Below are 20,781 nucleotides of genomic sequence, written 5' to 3'. Positions count from 1 at the left end.
GTCTGTCAGGCTGCTCACTTCTCTGGGTCAATTTTCCCTTGTGTAAAATGGATCAATTGATGGGTAGGGGTAAAGATGAAATCAATGAATATTAGTTATCATAAGAGGAATGAGCCTAAGTGAGGGAGTCTGATTGCTACTGCAGGGTATGAGAAAGTTATACGTCTATAAGAAAGTGGAAATTTGGCTGTATGTGTATATTATGAGGCACATATGTTTGTGTATGTGTGATAGGAAGACCTGTAGGGTCTCTGCAAGAATTAAGGATATGTCGAGTATGTGTGGAGTGCATGTGAAGTTACAACTATGTGCACCATAACAATGTGTGAGTTATAAGGGTGTGGGGGTATATGTGTGCATATGCTCATACACACATACACAGGTGGTGTGGATATGTATTGTGAGTTATAAACATGGGTGCATGTGTGCTCAGTTGTGTCTGACTCTTTGGGACCCCTTGGACTATTGTCCACCAGGCTCTTCTGTCCATGGGATTATCCTAGCAAGAATACTGGAGTGGGTTGCCATTTCCTCCTCCAGGGGATCTTCCTGACCCAGGGATCAAACCCATGTCTCCTGCAGCTCCTGCATTGGCAGGCGGGTTCTTTACCACTGAGCCACCTGGGAAGCCCATAAACATGGGTACAATACTGATTACAAACATATGTCAAGGGTGTGCATTTCAGAGTCATTGCTCACCAATGCACAACAAAGAAAAACATTCTTGGAGCCCCTTCTGTATGTTCCTTCCTGCTGGAGAAGATGAAGCTAGTGCAGAGGAGTTGAGACCTCTGCCACAGGGAGTTGAGACACTCCTTGGGGGTGGGGGTGGGAAACTCTTCATCCTTCTACAAAAAATTAATTTCTGGAAAATGAGCTACCTGGAGAAAGGGGATGACATTGAGGGGCATGGTACTATAAACCTGGCAACAGGGCCACTGGGAAGAGGCAGTCTAGAGACAGACTGCTAAGGAGCCCGACTTCTTACTCCTAGAGGATCCAAAAAGGTCTGTAGACCTGCAGCTGCTCCTGTCCCTCAGAGAGGTCACCACAGACCCAGCAGAACTTGTTTGCTTCCATTACTGAGCAAAAACTGGGGAGCATATACTTCACAATGTTGGGAAATACCCAATTTCTGGGCAGTTCCCCATCTGGGGAACACTGGAATGGGGATGCCAAAGGGCATCCATGAGAGAGAGAGAAAGAATGGCCAAAGCAAAGGCCTGCAGATGGACTGAAGCTGGCTGAGATGGAGGAGGGAGCAGAGGCGATGGACAGTAGGAGCCTAAGGGGAGAGGGGACTTCCTGGAGACCTTGGCCAAAAGTGATCCTTGAGAGAGAAAGGCACAGCACTCCTCCACCCCTATCTTTTAGAGTTGGTCAGGTGATTGTTTTTACAGGTGAGGAAGCTGAGTTTCGGAGATGTTAAGTCATTTTCCCAAGAGTATAGTAGAGGGCCAGTTTGAACCCAGGCACTCTGACTCCAGACCTCACACCATGACCTTGTTTGAACATGCCAAAGATTTAATAAATGGAGAATGTACAAATGAATAAGTGGATGATTCATTTGAAAGTCCTTCAGGCAGAAAAGACTCCAAATCTGCCTGGGTCTCTGTGTGTCCGTGTGGTGCCTCTATGTGTGTGTAGGCGTATTCATATGCATGTATGCCCATGAGTATTACCCTGGGCTTGTCAGTATAGATACTTAGATTGGTGTGTTCTATCTCTGTATTTTCTTCAGGCAGAAAAGACTCCAAATCTGCCTACTTCTTGCCATATCTTCTTCCATCTCACTTGGTCCACCATCATCACTCACTATGGCCCACAAGGCCCTGCTCCATCTGGACCCTGCTAACCTCTCTGACCCCTTCTCCTGCCACAATCTCCCTCATTCATTCTGCTCCAGCCACACTGACATCCCTTTCTGGCACATTCTTTTTTAAAAAGTATGGATCACAAAGTGAACATGACCCTTTGGGAATGAATTGGAGTTCTTGGATTCCATCTGTAAAATGGAAATCATATTACCCACTCCATAGTTTTATGAGAATTGGGTACAATCAGTTAGTGAATTATTATTTTTAAATGAATTTGTGTCTTCACTGTAATCAGGATCCTATAGGAGCTTTCATAGCCCACCGCTGCCTGGACTACAAAGATCATTTGTGCAAGTGGTGAACATTATTTGGCACCTACAGCTTGCATACCCTAGAATGGGTCTGCCTCTGCCTGTGGGAAGCTTTCTGGTACAGAGGATGATAGCCTTGGGCACTGACAATGCCAGGTGGATATCATGGTTTCTGACTGTGTCCAGGGCAAAAGGATGGAGGCTTGTTGGCCGAGTATGTGTGGGGAGAGATGAACACACATCAGGACTAGACTTCAGAGAATGTGTCTGTGTGGAGATCTGGGTTTGTCCATGATTGTGGGTGCATTTTGTCTGGGGGTGCATGCTCATGTGAGTTTCTCTAGGTCTCTGTGTGTCTGTGTGGTGCCTCTGTGTGTGTGTGTGTAGGCGTATTCATGTGCATGTATGCCCATGAGTATTACCCTGGGCTTGTTTGTGTCAGTATAGATACTTAGATCGGTGTGTTCTATCTCTGTACATGCCTCCGTATGTTTCCCTACTTTTGTGTATTTCTATATGTATCTCTACGTACATGTCATTCCCAGTGTGCCTCCAGGACGCCCCCCAACCCTGGGCAAGAGTACACTCCGCCCAAGTGTCCACCTCCGCCTGTCTGATGCTGTCTACACCACCCGCGCATCCATCTCTCTGCCTATGTGGACGTGGGAAACTGATCTTGCAGAGTACTGCGTGTGACCCTCGGCTCTCGCTGTGAAGGGGTTATTTCTCTACTTTTGATTTTCCGAGTATAACTCCATTCCCACCCCCCAAATGCCTCCTGTGGTGAATATCAACACTGGAAACCTAGTATCCGTAGAGGGTCCTAGGTGTGGGTGCAAGTGCATGTGAAGACCAGGATGAGACAGGGTGGGAGGCTTGCCTGATGCACCCACCCGACCCTCCGGATAGGCTCCCACCCCGCCCCCATCCCCAAATTGCGCACCCCCAGTCTGAGGCGGGGGAGGGGAGACAGGATGCGGCGTGGCGCTTGCGCACTTATGCCTTCAGCACCGCGGACAGCTCCTTCGCCCCCGCCTGCCGGCGCGCGCCGCCGCCGCCCCGGCACTGAAGGCGCGCTGACGTCACTCGCCGCTCCTCCGCAAACTCCCCTTCGCAGTAGCCTTGGTCGCGTCCGCGCCGCCGCCGGCCCAGCCGGACTGCACCACACGGGGCGCGAAATAGGGGGTCACGGGCGCGACCAACCGCGCTGCGGCGGCGGCGGCGACTCAGCGCTGCCTCAGTCTGCAGCGGGCAGCGGAAGAGACGTGTCGTGCCTGAGAGCGCAGCGGTGGTCCTGGGCCCATCGCGGTCCGCCCCCGCGGCTCCTGACCAGACTGCTCCTAAGACCCCCTGCCCCGCTCTGCAGCCATGAACTACCTACGGCGCCGCCTGTCGGACAGCAACTTCATGGCCAATCTGCCAAATGGGTACATGACAGACCTGCAGCGCCCGCAGCCGCCCCCACCGCCGCCCGCTGCCCCTAGTCCCGGGGCCACTACCGGTCCTGCGACCGCCACTGGCGAGAGGGCCTCTTCGGCCGCCCCCGTGGCCTCTCCAGCTGCCCCTAGCCCCGGGTCCTCGGGGGGCGGTGGCTTCTTCTCGTCGCTGTCCAATGCGGTCAAGCAGACCACAGCGGCCGCGGCCGCCACCTTCAGCGAGCAGGTGGGCGGCGGCTCTGGGGGCGCAGGCCGTGGGGGCGCCGCCGCCAGGGTGCTGCTGGTAATCGACGAGCCCCACACCGACTGGTAAGCCACTGCTGGGGACGTGCCCCCGCGGTTCTGGGTCCCCAGATCATCCCATGATGAGCAATTATTGAGCGCCGCTTGTTTGCCCTCTGTCTGCCCCCCTTGCCCAAACCCTCTTCCTTTAAATTATTATACGAAGCGCTTCCTGTGTTCCCCACCCTTGCTTTCCCGCTGCCCTCACCCAGGCCTTCTTGATCCATACAGGGAGCAGTTATCGGGCGCCTGCTGTGTGCCTCCATTCCACAAACCTGACTTCAGTATATCCTGTGAGCATTCAAGAGTCTGATGTGCCCTGCACCCCGCAACCTGTGCCCCAAAGGTCTTGTCCTCTAATGGATCTTGTGAGCATTTAAGTACCGGCAGTGTGCCTCAGTGGGGAGCCCTTCCTCAAGGCGTTTGGCTCACATGAATTCTGTGAACATTTGTTGGGAGCTTGATAGGTGTTTTGTCCTCCTCAGTCCTTGCCCTAAGGCCTTCTCTGATCTCGTGAGCATGTATCCAGAGTGCACTATGTGCCCCACCCCAGCCCTCACCTCAAAAACCTTTTAAACTATTCACTGAACATTGAGTGCCTGCTGTGTATCCCACCCCAGCTTCTTGCCAAAAGCGTTGCCTTTAATGGATCCTATGAGTTTTTATTGAATTCCTTCTGTGTGCCCCAATTCAGTCCCCCTAAGGGCTTAATTCTCCAAAGGATCTAAGAAGCATTTATTAAGGGCCTGGTGTATGCCCCATCCCCAAGCCCTTTCCTCAAACATATTTTCCTTAAATGAGTTCTATGAGCATTTTTAAACCTACTGTGTGGGGCTTATCTTCACACTCTCTGCTCTAAATCCTTTTCCTACAGCAGAAAGATCTAGAAGGCATTCATTTGAGTGCCTCCCCTACAGCCTATTCTCAACTACTTCTTCAACGATCTTTCCTTTGGTGGACCCACCAAGCCTTTACTAACTGCCTGATCTAAAGGTGTGAGCCTTCTCTAAAGACTCTTTCCTTCAGTGTATTCAGCAAGCATTTATTGAGTGCCCACTGTTTACGTCACCCCAGACCCTTTCCCCAATGCCTTTTCCTCCAGTGGCTTCAGTCTGTATATATTGAGCACCATCTGCATGACTCAACCTCAGACCTTCTCCATAAAGACCTTTGCCTCCAATTAATACAGTGATCATATATCTGCACTTACTGTGTAGAACATTTCAATCTGTCTTTCCAAATACCTCTTTAAAAAATCACTCCTGGAGCATTTGTGGAGTACCCACTGTGTGCCGATTCTGTGCCTTCTCCATAAAAGCCTTTCTTCCCAAGGATGGAGAATCAAGCTCACATAAATCAAGTTACTGTATCCCCATTTCTCTTCCCCCAAAGACTTTTCCTCCAATGGATCTGGTGATGATATGCTCTTCCATAGCCTCCCCGCCCCCCCGCCCGCCGCCACCAGTCTTCCCCAAAGACCTTTTCTTTTAATGGATGCAGTGAGCATTTGGTCACTGTCTGCCAGGTGCTTGATTCTAGATCACCTTCCCTCAAAGGCATTTTCCTCCAGCAGCTCCTGTGAGCATTTGTGTAGTGCTTCCTGGGTGCTCTATATTCACACCTCCTCCCCAAAGTGCTTTTCTTCCAGTGGGTGCATGAGCACATTTGCAGTACCTGTTGTGTGTAGGAAGTAGATTCCCCTTCTTTACTCTTAGGATAACCTGTGCCAGTCATACAACATTTCCACAGAGTCCTTTCCTTCGATAAATCTAGACCTAAATTTAGAAGAGTTACCCTTTTCTCACTCTCTTCAGTCTCCCTAGGATTTCCTCTACCAATCTTAAGACCCCGAAGGGCTTTTTTTCTATTTAAGCCAATAAACACTTAACTGAGGACTTACTACATAAGAGACATTCTCAACTTCCCCTTTCCAAGCTTGGAAGTTCCTGTCCTTGTCTCAAGAGCTCTCTCTCCAGGGGTCCCCTTCAGCCTAAATATATTGAGTACCAGCTCTTTACTGGTTAATTACCTCTCCTCTGCCAGGAGCCCTTACCCAGCAGGCTTTCTCTCTATTCAGAGCCATTTGTTCATTCTACAGATAGTTGTTGCATACTTTCCATGTGTTAAACTATGGGAGGCATTTATTATGCACTACAATACATTAGGAAGAAGCCTCCCTCAGTTTCTTTTCCTTCTAATCCCAACCACTAGTTGGATTCTTCATACCTTCTCCTCTACTCAGCCCCAACAATCTTTTAATGAGCACTTATTCTATACTCTGAGAACCCATAGTCAGTGCCTCTTCTCCCCCTCCTGTAGCCCTAATTCCTCCTTCAACAATCTACATCCTGCCTTTCACATGACACAGTCTCAAAAACTCACGATGTGTACCTACTGCATTCTGGCTAGGAACCCTCTCCCATATAGTAGCCATCTTCCCCACTGCCCTTTCCCCCCAATTAATCCAAAAAGGATTTATCACTCTCTTACTGTGTTCTGCTCAAACAACAACATTCCTATCCCTGCAGCAGACTCCTCCACTCTTTTCTCCTTCAATCCATAAAGCATTTATTGAACACGTGTTTTAATTCCTTCACCAACACCCACTCGCACAGATGCCATCTTCCTGGCTAAATTTGCTCTATCGAAGTCAACAAACCTTATTGAAGCCCTTGCTGTACATTGGGGGCTTCCCAGGTGGCGCTAGTGGTAAAGAATCTGCTTGCCAACGCAGGAGATGCAATAGATGCGGTTCTGATCCCTGGTTTGGAAAGATCCACTGGAATATTTTAGTAACCACCCTCCTTTCAACTTACCTTCTTCACTCCAACCCTCCAGGCAGGTTGCTGCTGCCTTTTCCTTCATTCCATTAAACATATATTAATTATCTACAGACCACTGACAAGACCCTTCCCCTTTCCATAATCACGACTCCTGTATTTTCTACTTTTTCTTCTAATTTGTCTAGCAAGCACTTACTGAGCACCTGCTGAATTCTGTGAACTATTCTTCCCTTCCACTTCTGTATCCCGAAAACCTTCCTTTATCCCAGCAGTTGCTTCAGTCTTTTCTTCCAGTCGACCTAGCAACTAATTATTTAGTGCCTGGTATAGATGGGGTGGGATGGGTAAAGGGAGAGAGCCTGTGTGCACCAGGTTTAGTGCGAGGAACAGAGACTCTGCATCACCAGCTTGCAGACATTCAGAACCACACAAGCTTAGGGATTTCAGCCTGGAATAAAAGGAATCATACAAATTCTGTAATGGGGTTGTACACCTAAGTACAGTTTGGTGCCTTCCCCACCAAACCTCACCCCTCTCCTTCCTTGCTGGGTCTTGAGTCCTGTGTGCTTTAAAGCTGAAAACTCAGAATTGAGACTCATCACCTCTTTTTACAGATCATTTAATCCAGTGTTTTTCCAGCTGTAGGTCACCTCTTGGCTTGTGACCAGTGTTTCATTTTTTTCATGAAATGAAAATAAAACTATGATAAATGATAATATTGATACATGAAAATAAAAAATGAGAGTACATTGTACATAGTAAGTGGAATTATTATTTAGTGAAACTTACTCCAATAAGAAATATAATCATTAATGTGTACCATACATATTATATGTATTATTACATATTATATGTAATATGTATTACATATGTATTAATACATATTATATGTATCTGTAATATATTTGTTATACAATGGGTTTATAATACCACATACATATATATGTGTATGTTTCTTTTCATGAAATGAATGTTTCTTTTCATGAAATGAAATAGAATAGGAAATATGACCCCACTGTACATATTAAAGGTAATTATTTACTGAAACTTTCATTCTACTATATGCATATTTATATACATTCTAGATACTGCAACACATAATATATAACATGCAATATGTTACATAAGACATCCTATATTAAATTTTCTGTGTATGTGTCTTATATAATATATATTATATATATAGAACATTCTTACTGTGGCTTCTTTTCTTAGACTTCCCTGGATGCAGACCCTGAGACTCTTGAGATTTGTGTGCAGATTGATCGGGGAGAGCTCTTGGGAACAACGCGTGTTGCAGAGGAGGAGTGGGGGAAGCAGGACTTGGCAGATGGAAAGGTTGAGCAGCTGTGATGCTGTGCAACAATTGCTCCAGCCGATCATCTGGGGAGCTCTGGAGATGGGATGACCCTTCAGAGTTGTCCCAATTGAGATGGGATGGCCAGGCTTTTGTAGTCCTGCATTAGTCAGTCAGTGACTACAGGTTGCCCTCTGGGAGGAGGCATAATCTTGCAGAAGGTGAGTCCCTGCTGTAGGGGGCAGTTCCCAATGATGGACAGCACTGTGAGCCTTCAGCAGCAGATATTCCCGGAAGCTGGAGGACAGTTATGACAAGAAGGAGGGGCTTGAAGATCTGAGTAGAGCACATAGGCAACCCCCAGGACTTCTCAGATTCACTTGCTTTTCAGAAGTAAGTTCATTCCATCTGGGAACAGCATTTCTAGGATTCTAACTGGTCTTGTTTTCTGGGGTGCACTTGAAAGAGCACAGTTAGTGGGACAAACTACAGCCTCCACTGTAGTTTGATAAATGTGGCATAAATAAATGATACATTGTTTCCTTCCTGTACTACACAATCTAGATTCCCCTTACCCTCAGCTAGCACCTCTCTTGGTCACAGTGGCTTACCTGGTGAGTGATCCATTCCCTCATCCTTGAGGAATCCCTGAGCTCCTGGTCCCCATCTGCTCAGGCTATGACTGCTGTACTTGTCCATTTGCCTTCAGTGTTGAACAAGAATACCAACAAAATGTCAAAGCAGACAGCCTGAGGGTCAGATATATTCCTCCCTTCCCCCATTGTTTAATGGCAGCCCTATCAACTCCTGGACTTCCCTGGTGGCTCAGTGGTAAAGAATCCACCTGCTAATGTAGGAGACTTGGGTTTGATCCCTGGGTCGGGAAGATCCCCTTGAGAAGGAAATGGCAACCCACACCAATACTCTTGCCTGGGAAATCCCATGGACAGAGGAACCTGGTGGGCTACAGTCTATGGGGTCACAAAGAGTCAGGCACAGCTTAGCAACTAAACAACAGCAACTGTCTCCTTCTGATGATCAGGGTCTATGGACCTCCTGAGACAGACTCATCTTCTTATCCGTTGGCTTGTGAAACCTGAAGTGTCCAGGTAACAGTCAAAGCTTAGAATGTAATGCTGTGTCCCCTGGTAGCAGTGTTCCCCCTTGGAGAATCAGGACCTTTAACCTTGCAGAGCCCTAAGGAAAAAGGAAATACACATTCCAAAAGTGGATCCAGGGATTGATGGTAAGCTAGGCCACTCCTACTTTCACCTCTGAGTTCCCAAACCAGTGTATTCTACCTGTAAGGAACATAGCCCAAACAATGTTCATTGATTTAGGGTGTATACTGTGTTTTGGAGGATGGCACCCCACATCTTGCACAGTGTCACCTCCAAGCTGAAATCTTAGCTGTGGATATACCAATTTGTTCCATCACTCTGTCTGACTAGCAGCTTCTGCATGGTGTGGTATAGAATGTCAGCAGTATGAAATGTCAGTTGATTACACCTCCTTTACTGTCAAGTGTGTCCTTCAGTTTGTTTCACTGTTGTGTGGAATGCCATACTGGTGCATCAAATATTACGTAAGCCCTTGGACAGTGATGCTGGCTAAGGTCTGGTAGTCAGGAAAAGCAAACTCATATATAGAATATTCCAGTCAAAATGAATCATTACTCTTTCCAGAGTAGAAGGCCCAGTGTAGTCAGCTCACCACAGAGTGGCTGGTTTCCTTCCTAAGGGATGGTGCTGTGTTGGGGACCCAATATTGGTCTCTGATGCTGGCAGGTTGGACATTCAGCAATGATGCCATAGGCCCCACACTCAGCCTCCATCTCTGTTACCCTTGCCACTTCATATGTGTGCCCATCTGCCAGTGCTGGGGCAGCTGATTCTAGAAACTGGCTGACATCATTTGGCTGAGTCATTCTACCTACCTGGTTGCTTAGTGCCACTTTCAGGGTGGATGCTATCTGGTGGGTGTTAACACACAATACAAAGATCTTCACTCCATTTCATCTCCAATCCCATTTGTCCACCCATATTTTGGTGTCCCAGACCTCCTTTTCCTGATCTTCCAATATTGTTCCTTCAGGGCCTCTGCCTAATCAGCCAAGCCATTTACCACTGCCCATCAGTGAATATGTATTTGAATCTTGGGTTGCTTCTCTTTCCCAACAGAATAGATGACCAGGTGCACAGACCAAAGCTCTGCCCCTTGAGAGTTTTGCCAGTTTTTCAAGGCCACTCTGAAAGGGGCTATAGGATCACCCCTGTTCATTTTTGTCCATTCCACCCACATAGCAAGCCAACGCATTTGTGAACCAAGCTTAAGATTTTTCTCCCTTCATCTGCTGGTTCTAAGGAGTTCTCTTAGTGAGCTGAGGGAGGCACTAACACAACAGTGTGGATGACATAGGCATCCGGGTTACTTGCTCAGACAGTGTGCTTGGTCCTATCTGGGATCGATCCTGGCTGCTGGGCCTGACTTCATTACTTGGTGGGCCTGGTGCGACCCAGCTCATAACAGGCACCAGGATACGTGGTTCCTTGGTACCCTGTGGTCAAGCATTCTGTCTCACCCAGGGTCCAGTACTGTACCAGGATTTGTTTCTCAAAAGCTGTGTAATTCTCTGCTGCAGATGGCATGGCCTTGCTCCAGAACCCCAGGGGCCTCCCAGTCAGGCATCCCATAAGCTCCACACTGCATTTTCCCCCACAATGCAGTATCGTAGGATCTGCTGGATCATATACCCTGAGTGGCAGGACTGCTTGCACCACAGCCTGGACCTGTTCAGGGCTAGCAGCCTTAGATGTCACCTGAAATATGGATCAGAGCAGTATTTCCAGGTGTGGAATATGCTGCCTCCAGAACCTGAGGAATCTTCCCATCTGTTGTGTTTTTATTCATCATAGTGGGAGGTGTGTGATGCGATGCTTTGCCCTATGATTTGGAGGGGCTATTCTGGCATACCTTGTACCCCCAAATCCCTAAAAACTATACTAATATGGCAGGACCTTGAGTGTTTTTAGGGTTTACCTCCTACCCTCTGGAGTGCATGTGTCTTATCAATGCAGTGTGCTAACCAACTCTTGCTCATCTTGCCTATCAATACGGTGTAATTGTTATAGTAGTCCAATGTGATAGTCCCTGGGATGTCCAGATAGTCCATTCCTCCTTCGACTATATGATAACATAGGATGAGAAAGATAACTTAGCCCTATGGCAAGACCATCAATGTATATTGTGGTCAGTCCCAGATGAATGTGAAACGTCTCTGATCTTCTGATCAAAATAGAAAAGGTATTCACTATATCAGTGGCCACCTGCCATACCTGAGATCTTTTCATTTGCTCCAGCAATGTCAGCATGACTAGTACTGCAGCTTCAATCGGTGCTACCATTTGGTTGAGCTTGCAGTAGTCTACATTCTCAAGGATCTATCCAGCCTCCTCAGGGCCCAAATTGGTTAACTCAGCAGAGATATGATGGGACTGAGCTTCCCGGGTGACTCAGCTGGTAGAGAATCTGCCTGCAATGCAGGATACCCCTGTTCGATTTCTGGGTCTGGAAGTTCCCTTGGAGAAGGGATAGGCTACCCACTCCAGTATTCTTGGGCTTCCCTGGTGGCTCTGATAGTAAAGAATCCACCTGCAATGCAGGAGACCTGGGTTTGATCCCTGGGTTGGGAAGATCCCCTAGAGGAGGGCACGGCAACCCACTCCAGTATTCTTTCCTGGAGAATCCCCATGGACAGAGGAGTGTGGCGGGCTACAGTCCGTGGGGTCACAAAGAATCAGACACGACTGAGCAACTAAGCACATATACATGGTGGGACTAACACCCCTGCATCCTTTGGATCTTTCAGAGGGACACTAATTTCTACCATCACCCTTAGGATAGATACAGTATTGTCTTTGATTTATAGCTTTGCTCAGGGAAGGCAGGAATAGTTTCCAAGGCATCCATTTGAACTTCCCAGCTACCATAGCTCTTCCCCCACAGGCCAAGGAACTCATGTAGGGGTTCTGAAAACTACAGATATGTCCATTCCAATTAGGTGTTTGTGGGCTGGTGAATTGATCACTAGGTGGACCTGTGGACCCAGTGGACCCACTGTGAGTAGGACCTGGGGTGGGACTTCACTTATGACCTTACCTCCACTGCGCTTCTCAACATGTCTGCTGCTACTCTCACCAGCGTATTCCTCATTTGTAATTTGGGTATACGCTCTGGGCTCTCCCATAGAAAATAGTCAGCTAGTTGGTTTTCCAGACTGGAGTAGTGTATCTTCTCTAACACATCAGCTTCTCTGAGCCCTTTGATCCTTTCCTTCACAATCTGCCATTGAAGTCTGGTATTTCTACTTCACTTGGTGTGGGCCACTGTTCTTGCCAGGCTTCCACAAGTCATCCAAAAATTGTATCAGCAACATTTCCTAGAGTCCTTACCATGGTTTTAAGTTCTGTGTCTTGGGACAGTGCTCCAAGTTCATGCTTCATTCCCTTGATCCATTGTCCTCAGCATCCAGTCTCAGGCTTGCTTTCCCAGTTCCTGCCGATACATGTTAGCCAGATTCTTCAGCTTCCACATATCATTCCTTTGCTTTCTTTGCAAGCTGAGAACCTCTCCAGTCAGGTTGTGCTAGGATTTGACCCTGGTTATTGATCTGGTTGCCATGAGGGGAAGGGAAGTTGATTCTGTAAGGAAGAATTGTTTTATAAGGCACATGCTTCACTCAAGGCCTGTGCATCATCTTCAAGCAAAGGGAAGGTCTATATTCTAACAAAGAGAAGTGGGCTACTTCTGCAGACCCAGTGGGTTCAGGTGAATCTTAAGGTCAGGGTGTTAAATGCATCTTCCCAGATAGCCCCATCCCAATCTCGGGGCTCCACTCATATCCTATTAGGGCCCTGAGCATGGAACAGGGGATGTACTGGGCCTGAGAATTCAACCTTCTCTGAAGTTCTGCTACCCTTACAGTTAAGTCTTAAGTCTGATCTTCTCCTCCGTCTGCCCTCTGGTCACAGAAGATTGAGGTTTCCTTAAATACACCCAAATTTGCTGCCATATTGAGTGCAGCACTTTCACAGCATCATCTTTTAGGATTTGAAATAGCTCAACTGGAATTTCATTACCTCCACTAGCTTTGTTTGTAGTGATGCTTCCGAAGATCTGCTTGACTTCACGTTCCAGGATGTTTGGCTCTAGGTGAGTGATCACACCATCGTGATTATCTGGGTCGTGAAGCTCTTTTTTATACAGTTCTTCTGTGTATTCTTGCCACCTCTTCTTAATATCTTCTGCTTCTGTTAGGTCCATACCAGTTCTGTCCTTTATTGAGCCCATCTTTGCATGAAATATTCCTTTGTTATCTCTAATTTTCTTGAAGACATCTCTAGTCTTTCCCATTCTATTGTTTTCCTCTATTTCTTTGCACTGATCACTAAGCAAGGTTTTCTTATCTCTCCTTGCTATTCTTTGGAACTGTGCATTCAGATGCTTATATCTTTCCTTTTCTCCTTTGCTTTTCGCTTCTCTTCTTTTCACAGCTATTTGTAAGACCTCCTTAGACAGCCATTTTGCTTTTATGCATTTCTTTTTCTTAGGGATGGTCTGATCCCTGTCTTCTGTACAATGTCATGAACTTCCATTCATAATTCATCAGGCATTCTGTCTATGAGATCTAGTCCCTTAAATCTATTTCTCACTTTCACTGTATAATCGTTAAGGATTTGATTTAGTTCATACCTGAATGGTCTAGTGGTTTTCCCTACTTTCTTCAATTTAAGTCTGAATTTGGCAATAAGGAGTTCATGATCTGAGCCACAGTCAGCTCCCGGTCTTGTTTTTGCTGACTGTATAGAGCTTCTCCATCTTTGGCTGCAAAGAATATAATCAATCTGATTTCAGTGTCGACCATCTGGTGATGTCCATGTGTAGAGTCTTCTCTTGTGTTGTTGTAAGAGGATATTTGTTATGACCAGTGCATTCTCTTGGTAAAACTCTGTTAGCCTTTGTCTTGTTTCATTCTGTACTCCAAGGTCAAATTTGCCTGTCACTCCAGGTATTTTTTGACTTCCTAGTCCCATCCAGTCCCCTATAATGAAAAGGACATCTTTGCATTCCAGTCCCATATATTGAAAAGGACATCTTTTTTTGGTTTTAGTTCCAGAAGGTCTTGTAGGTCTTCATAGAACCATTCAACTTCAGCTTCTTCAGCATTACTGGTCAGGGCGTAGCCTTGGATTACTGTGATATTGAATAGTTTGCCTTGGAAATGAACAGAGATCATACTGTCATTTTTGAGATTGCATCCAAGTACTGCATTTCAGACTCTCTTGTTTACTATGAGGGCTACTCCATTTCTTCTAAGGGATTCTTGCCCACAGTGTAGATATAATGATCATCTGAGTTAAATTCACCCATTTCAGTCCATTTTAGTTCGCTGATTCATAGAATGTCGACATTCACTCTTGCCATCTCTTGTTTGACCACTTCCAATTTGCCTCGATTCATGGTTCCTATGCAATATTACTCTTTAGAGCATTGGACCTTGCTTCCACCACCAGTCCCATCCACAACTGGGTGTTGTTTTTACTTTGGCTCCGTCTCTTCATTCTTTCTGGAGTTATTTCTCCAATGATCTCTAGTAGCGTATTGGCACCTACCAACCTGGGAAATTCATCTTGCAGTGTCCTATCTCTTTGCCTTTTCATACTGTTTATGGGGGTCTCAAGGCAAGAATACTGAAGTGGTTTGCCATTCCCTTCTCCAATGGACCACATTTTATCAGAACTCTCCACCATGACCTGGAAGAGGTCAGTTTTCATTCCAATCCCAAAGAAAGGCAATGCCAAAGAACGCTCAAACTACCGCACAATTGCACTCATCACCCACACTAGTAAAAAGTAATGCTCAAAATTCTCCAAGCCAGGCTTCAGCAATACGTGAACCATGAACTTCCAGATGTTCAAGCTGGATTTAGAAAAGGCAGAGGAATCAGAGATCAAATTGCCAAAATCCACTGGATCATTGAAAAAGCAAGAGAGTTCCAGAAAAACATCTATTTCTGCTTTATTGACTATGCCAAAGCCTTTGACTGTGTGGATCACAATAAACTATGGAAAATTCTGAAAGAGATGGGAATACCAGACCACCTGACCTGCCTCTTGAGAAATCTGTATGCAGGTTAGGAAGCAACAGTTAGAACTGGACATGGAACAACAGACTGGTTCCAAATAGGAAAAGGAGTACATCAAGGCTGTATATTGTCACCCTGCTTATTTAACTTCTATGCAGAGTACATCATGAGAAATGCTGGGCTGGAAGAAGCACAAGCTGGAATCAAGATTGCCAGGAGAAATGCCAATAACCTCAGATATGCAGATGATACCATCCTTATGGCAGAAAGTGAAGAAGAACTAAAGAGCCTCTTGATGAAAGTGAAAGAGGAGAGTGAAAAAGTTGGCTTAAAGCTCAACATTCAGAAAACTAAGATCATGGCATCCAGTCCCATCACTTCATGGGAAATAAATGGGGAAACAGTGGCAGGCTTTATTTTTTGGGCTCCAAAATCACTGCAGATGGTGACTGCAGCCAGGAAATTAAAAGACACTAACTCCTTGGAAGAAAAGTTATGACCAACCTAGACATCATATTAAAAAACAGGAACACTACTTTGCCAACAAAGGCCCGTCTAGTCAAGGCTATGGTTTTTCCAGTAGTCATGTATGGATGTGAGCGTTGGACTATAGAGAAAGCTGAGCACTGAAGAACTGATGCTTTTGAACTGTGGTGTTGGAGAAGACTCTTGAGAGTCCCTTGGCCTGCAAGGAGATCCAACCAGTCCATCCTAAGGAAAATCAGTCCTGAATATTCATTGGAAGGACTGATGTTGAAGCTGATACTCTGATCCTTCGGCCACCTGATGTGAAGAGCTGGCTCATCTGAAAAGACCCTGATGCTGGGAAAGATTGAAGGCAGGAGGAGAAGGGGACAACAGAGGATGAGATGTTTGGATGGCATCATCGACTCAATGAGCATGAGTTTGAGTAAACTCTGGGAGTTGGTAATGGACAGGGAAGCCTGGTGTGCTGCAGTGCATGGGGTCACAAAGAGTCGGACACGACTGAGCGACTGGACTGAACTAAATACACCCAAGGAGGTCTTTTGTCTTTTACATTTTGCTGTTTTTAAAAAATTATTTATTTGACTGTGTCAGGTTTTAGTTGCAGCACATGGGATCTTTAGTTGCAGCATGTAGGATCTAGTTCCCTGAGCACAGTTTGAACCTGGGCCCCCTGTCTTGGAAGCACAGACTCTTAGCCACTGGACCACAGGCACGTCCCTACATTTTGCTTTGAATTGGTGATTATTCACCCTAAGCATGTCATATATTTCTTCAGCTAATCAAATGGTGTTTAGTCCCCTGAGTCTGGTTATCATTTCCCTCACACCTGTCAAGTACCAGCAATATTTCACCAGCTGGTGCATTCCCTTCCACTAGTATCTCATTACAGTCCACCATCAGTTAAGTTACTGCTGCTTCAAAACCCCATGTGCCTGCACTGTAATTCTCCCACTCAGGAGAATCCACTCCATGCCACATCTTCTCCTTGAAGACATCTCCAGCATCATAGGGTTTGCTACATCTTATGGTGCAAGTGGCATCCTGCTTGTACCACAGCCCAGACATGCCACAGGGCACTTTGTGTTACTACAGCATGTCAGAGGCCATCTATGCTGCATGCATGCATGCTAAGTCACTTCAGTCATGTCCAACTCTTTGCAGCCCCATGGACTGTAGCCCACCAGACTCCTCTGTCCATGGGATTCTCCAGGCAAGAACACTGGAGTGGGTTGCCATGCCCTCCTCCAGGGGATCTTTCCAACCCAGGGATCGAACCCATGTCTCCTGAGGCTCCTGCATTGCAGGTGGATTCTTTACCACTGAGCCACCAGGAAAGCCCTCATCTATGCTCCACCAGCACAAATGATGGCTCCTTTTTGCCTGCGGGCCTGCTGGGTGGCCCAGCTCCAGAAAGGCAGTAGAGTTTTCTTTGTAGTTTGACTTCTCTGACCCACTGTTTTAGGTTGGGATCTCTGAAACAGATTTTCCAGGCAGAGAATTGCATGCACAGGCTTATTTGGGAGTGCCTTTGGGATCAACAAGTGGTGCTAGTGGTCAAGAACCCACCTGCCAATGCAGGAAATGTAAGACGCTGGTTCGATCCCTGGATCAGGAAGATCCCCTGGAGGAGGGCATGGCAACCCCCTCCAGTATTCTTACCCGGGAAATCCCATGGACAGAGGAGCCTGGTAGGCTATAGTGCATGGGCTCGCAAAGAGTCAGATACAACTAAAGCAACTTAGCACACATGCACTGGGATCAACAGCTGTAAGGAAGGCAAAGTTGAGCAGTTAGAGAAGTGGGTCCCCAGTGCAGTTGCCTCTGAGGCATCGGCTGATCCCAGGGAGAGCTTCTAGGGAGATCCTAGGGTAGTCCTTCAGAGTCAGCCTATAATTGAGGCTAAGAGGCTGGCTTTCATACTCACTCACAGACCAGACATAATCCATGGGCTGTCCAAAATAGGTATAACCTTGGGCAGGAAATTTCCCTGTGGTAGAAGATAATTCCCCAAAGGACACAGCTGCAATCTGTCAACAGCTGATACTCAGGGTGCATTGGCCCTGAAGAGGAGACCCGAGAAGAGTACCATAGTATCCACTACATATATGGTCAAAAAAGTTTGAAAAAGAAAGTGGTGATATAGTCTACACTCATCATCATTTTCTAAATGAAAAATGCACAGGTCTAAGAGACTCTCTTCCAACATCTGTGAGGGGACAGTGTCAGAGATGAGGTGGGAGGTAGGAGGGAAGAGTGAAAGAGAGAAGAAAATAGCTTGTGGTCTTTGGGGTATGTCAGTGAAATCACCAGAGTCCAGTTGTGCAGCATGTATATCAGAGACCCTGATGGTGTGCATGTAGGCAATCCCAGGAGTGGCTCCTCCCCTCAATCCCTGTCTATGAAAAACCTGATTGGTGATGAGCTTCTGTTTGTGGACAAGCCTGTCAGATAGGAATCCTGGGCCTGGTAGAGGAGTCTAGCTGGGGATGGGCCCAGGGACAGTGACTTAGCAATTCGTGATATGCCTACTGCCATTCCTACCCCTCTTCCCTCCTGTAGTTTCCCCTTATCCTCAGCAGCATTTCCCTCCACCCTTATCATGGTTGACTCTGGCTTCTATTGATCCCTCACCAGCTTGCAGCCCTTAGTCTGCTCTTCCTTTTCTGATGCAGCTGCCCACTCATGGCCTCTGTGTCCCTCTCGGTGCACAACAACACATGGTAAATGTGTTCCTCCTTGGGAAAGGACCCAAGCAAAGAGATGCTGCAGCTCACACAGACAGGCATATATATGGTGGATCAGCTGGTCAAGAACCTGCCTGCCAATGCAGAAATGCAAGAGACGCAGGTTCAATCCCTGGGTTGGGAAGATCCTCTGGAGAAGGAAATGACAACCCACTCTAGTATTCTTGCCTGGAGAATCCCATGGACAGAGGAGCCTGGCAGGCTGTAGTCCATTGGGTCGCAAAAGAGTTGGATACAACTGAGTATGCACACACACACACACACACACACACACACACACACACACACACACACACAGAGATATAGATATGTCCTCTAAGAATCTATGCCATTTTACAAACCTCCATGCTATTTCAAAGTATGTTACAGTGTACAAAGGACTCCTTGTTTTGAGAAGTTTTTCAAATAGCACTGTGACAAGCAAACCATACTTTGGCAAATGCCTGCACTCTGTTTTAAGAACTTATAATTTGCAGTGTCCTTTGACATTTAAGTCACCCTCGTGGCTCAGACGGTAAAGCGTCTGCCTACAATGCAGCGACCCGGGTTCAATCCCTGGGTCGGTAAGATCCTCTGGAGAAGGCAATGACAACCCACTCCAGTACTCTTGCCTGGAAAATCCCATGGATGGAGGAGCCTGGTAGGCTACAGTCCATGGGGTCGCAAAGAGTTGGACACGACTGAGCAACTTCACTTTCACTTTGACATGTACAGGGCTTCCCTTGTGGCTTAGCTGGTAAAGAATTCGCCTGCAATGTGGGAGACCTGGATTTGATCCCTGGGTTGGGAAGATCTGGAGAAGGAAAAGGCTACCGATTCCAGTATTCCATGGACTATGTAGTCCATGGAGCCTCAAAGAGTCAGACATGACTGAGCAATTTAGTACCTTGATATTTACATACCTCCACAAGGATTATAACAGACTTCATTGTTCACAAACAACTGTTAGGTTTTTTCAAAATATTTCAACCATCATAAATCACTTTATAGTTTCTGTAGTGGCACTGAAGGAGCAAAGGGGTCAAAGGACCAGTCTGGGTTTTGTCTTTCTGAGATTTGAGCATTGACAGATGTGCTCTGCTTTTCCTCTCCAGGGCGAAATACTTCAAAGGGAAAAAGATCCATGGAGAAATTGACATTAAAGTAGAACAGGTTAGTTGGGGCAGGTGGACCTGGGGGGTCAACTGTCCATACTGTAAACTGAGTGGTCTTTTGTGTGTACTGTGAGTGAATCCCTGATTTTTTTTCCTTCCTAGGCTGAATTCTCTGATCTCAACCTTGTGGCTCATGCCAATGGTGGATTCTCTGTGGACATGGAAGTTCTTCGGAATGGGGTAAAAGTTGTGCGGTGAGTGTAAAAAGGTTACCTTGGTGTTATCGGAGAGACATAAGGGCTCCCTTAGAGCTGAGGGAGATTCCTCACCTCCTCTCCTATCTTTCTGTGAACAAGACTTAGGCACATTACAGTAGCCAAGATATGGAGACAACCTAAGTATCCATCAGTGGATGAATGGATAAAGAAGTGGTACACACACACACACACACAAAGGGATATTATTCAGCCATGAGAAAGAAGGAAATCCTGCCATTTGTGACAACATGGATGGATCTTGAGGCCATTATGCTAAGTGAGATAAATCAGACAGAGAAAGAGAAATACTGTATGATATCACTTATATGTGGAGTCTAAAAGACCCAAACTAATAGAAATCACCTTTCTAGAAAGGTGATTGCTAGAGGCTGGGGGAGGGTGTGTAAGAATAGGAGAGATGTTTAAGAGTCCAAGTTTGCAACTGGTAGATAAATAAGTCCTAGAGATCTAATTCACAGTATGCATGATAAAGACAATAATACTATATCATAATCAGCAAATCTCCTATTATAAAAGACTAGATCTTAATTATTCCTACCATGAAAAAAAGAAATGATAATTATGTGTCATGGTAAGGTTATTAACTAATGGTACAATGGCAGTCATGTTATAATATATTAATATAAATGTATCAAATAACATGTTATACACCTTCCCTGGTGGCTCAGTGGTAAAGAACCTGCCTGCAATGCAGGAGACCTGAGTTCCATCTCTAGGTCGAGAAGATCCTCTGGAGAAGGGATTTTCTACCCACTCCAGTATTCTTGCCTGGGAAATCCCATGGACAGAGGAGCCTGGCCGGCTACAGTCCATGGGGATGCGAAAGAGTTGGACACAACCTAGCAACTAAATAATACATCTTATACTTATATTATGATTGACATATAACATGTCAATTATATTCCAATTTTTTTTAAGAACTTAGTAACAGAATGAAAGGAGATAGCTTCTCTTCTGAAGAAAGGAGATAGCCTCTCTTCTGAAGAAGAGCCAAGGATCTCAGAAGACAACAAGCCAAATTTTTCAGCGACTAATTCAACAAGCATTTCTTGAGCATCTACTGCATACTGGGTGCTACTCTCAGGATTTCACATTCAACAAATATT

At 46.2% G+C, this 20,781-nt stretch overlaps 1 protein-coding gene across 2 annotated transcripts in view; it reads left to right on the top strand.

Annotated features, from left to right (window-relative positions):
• The first annotated feature begins 3,496 nt into the window (after positions 1 to 3,496).
• SYN1 (synapsin I) overlaps positions 3,497 to 20,781 on the top strand; it is a 52,480-nt gene continuing 35,195 nt past the window's right edge. For both annotated transcript variants that reach the window (XM_068962281.1, XM_068962280.1), the window contains exons 1-3: positions 3,497 to 3,873; positions 19,398 to 19,455; positions 19,560 to 19,651. In XM_068962281.1, the coding sequence (XP_068818382.1) occupies positions 3,497 to 3,873; positions 19,398 to 19,455; positions 19,560 to 19,651 (527 nt within the window). The remainder of the gene's footprint in view (positions 3,874 to 19,397; positions 19,456 to 19,559; positions 19,652 to 20,781) is intronic.

Source organism: Capricornis sumatraensis, chromosome X (assembly GCF_032405125.1).
Source record: "Capricornis sumatraensis isolate serow.1 chromosome X, serow.2, whole genome shotgun sequence".
In the NCBI taxonomy this organism is placed as follows: domain Eukaryota; kingdom Metazoa; phylum Chordata; class Mammalia; order Artiodactyla; family Bovidae; genus Capricornis; species Capricornis sumatraensis.
This window is presented reverse-complemented; position numbering and strand designations above follow the sequence as displayed.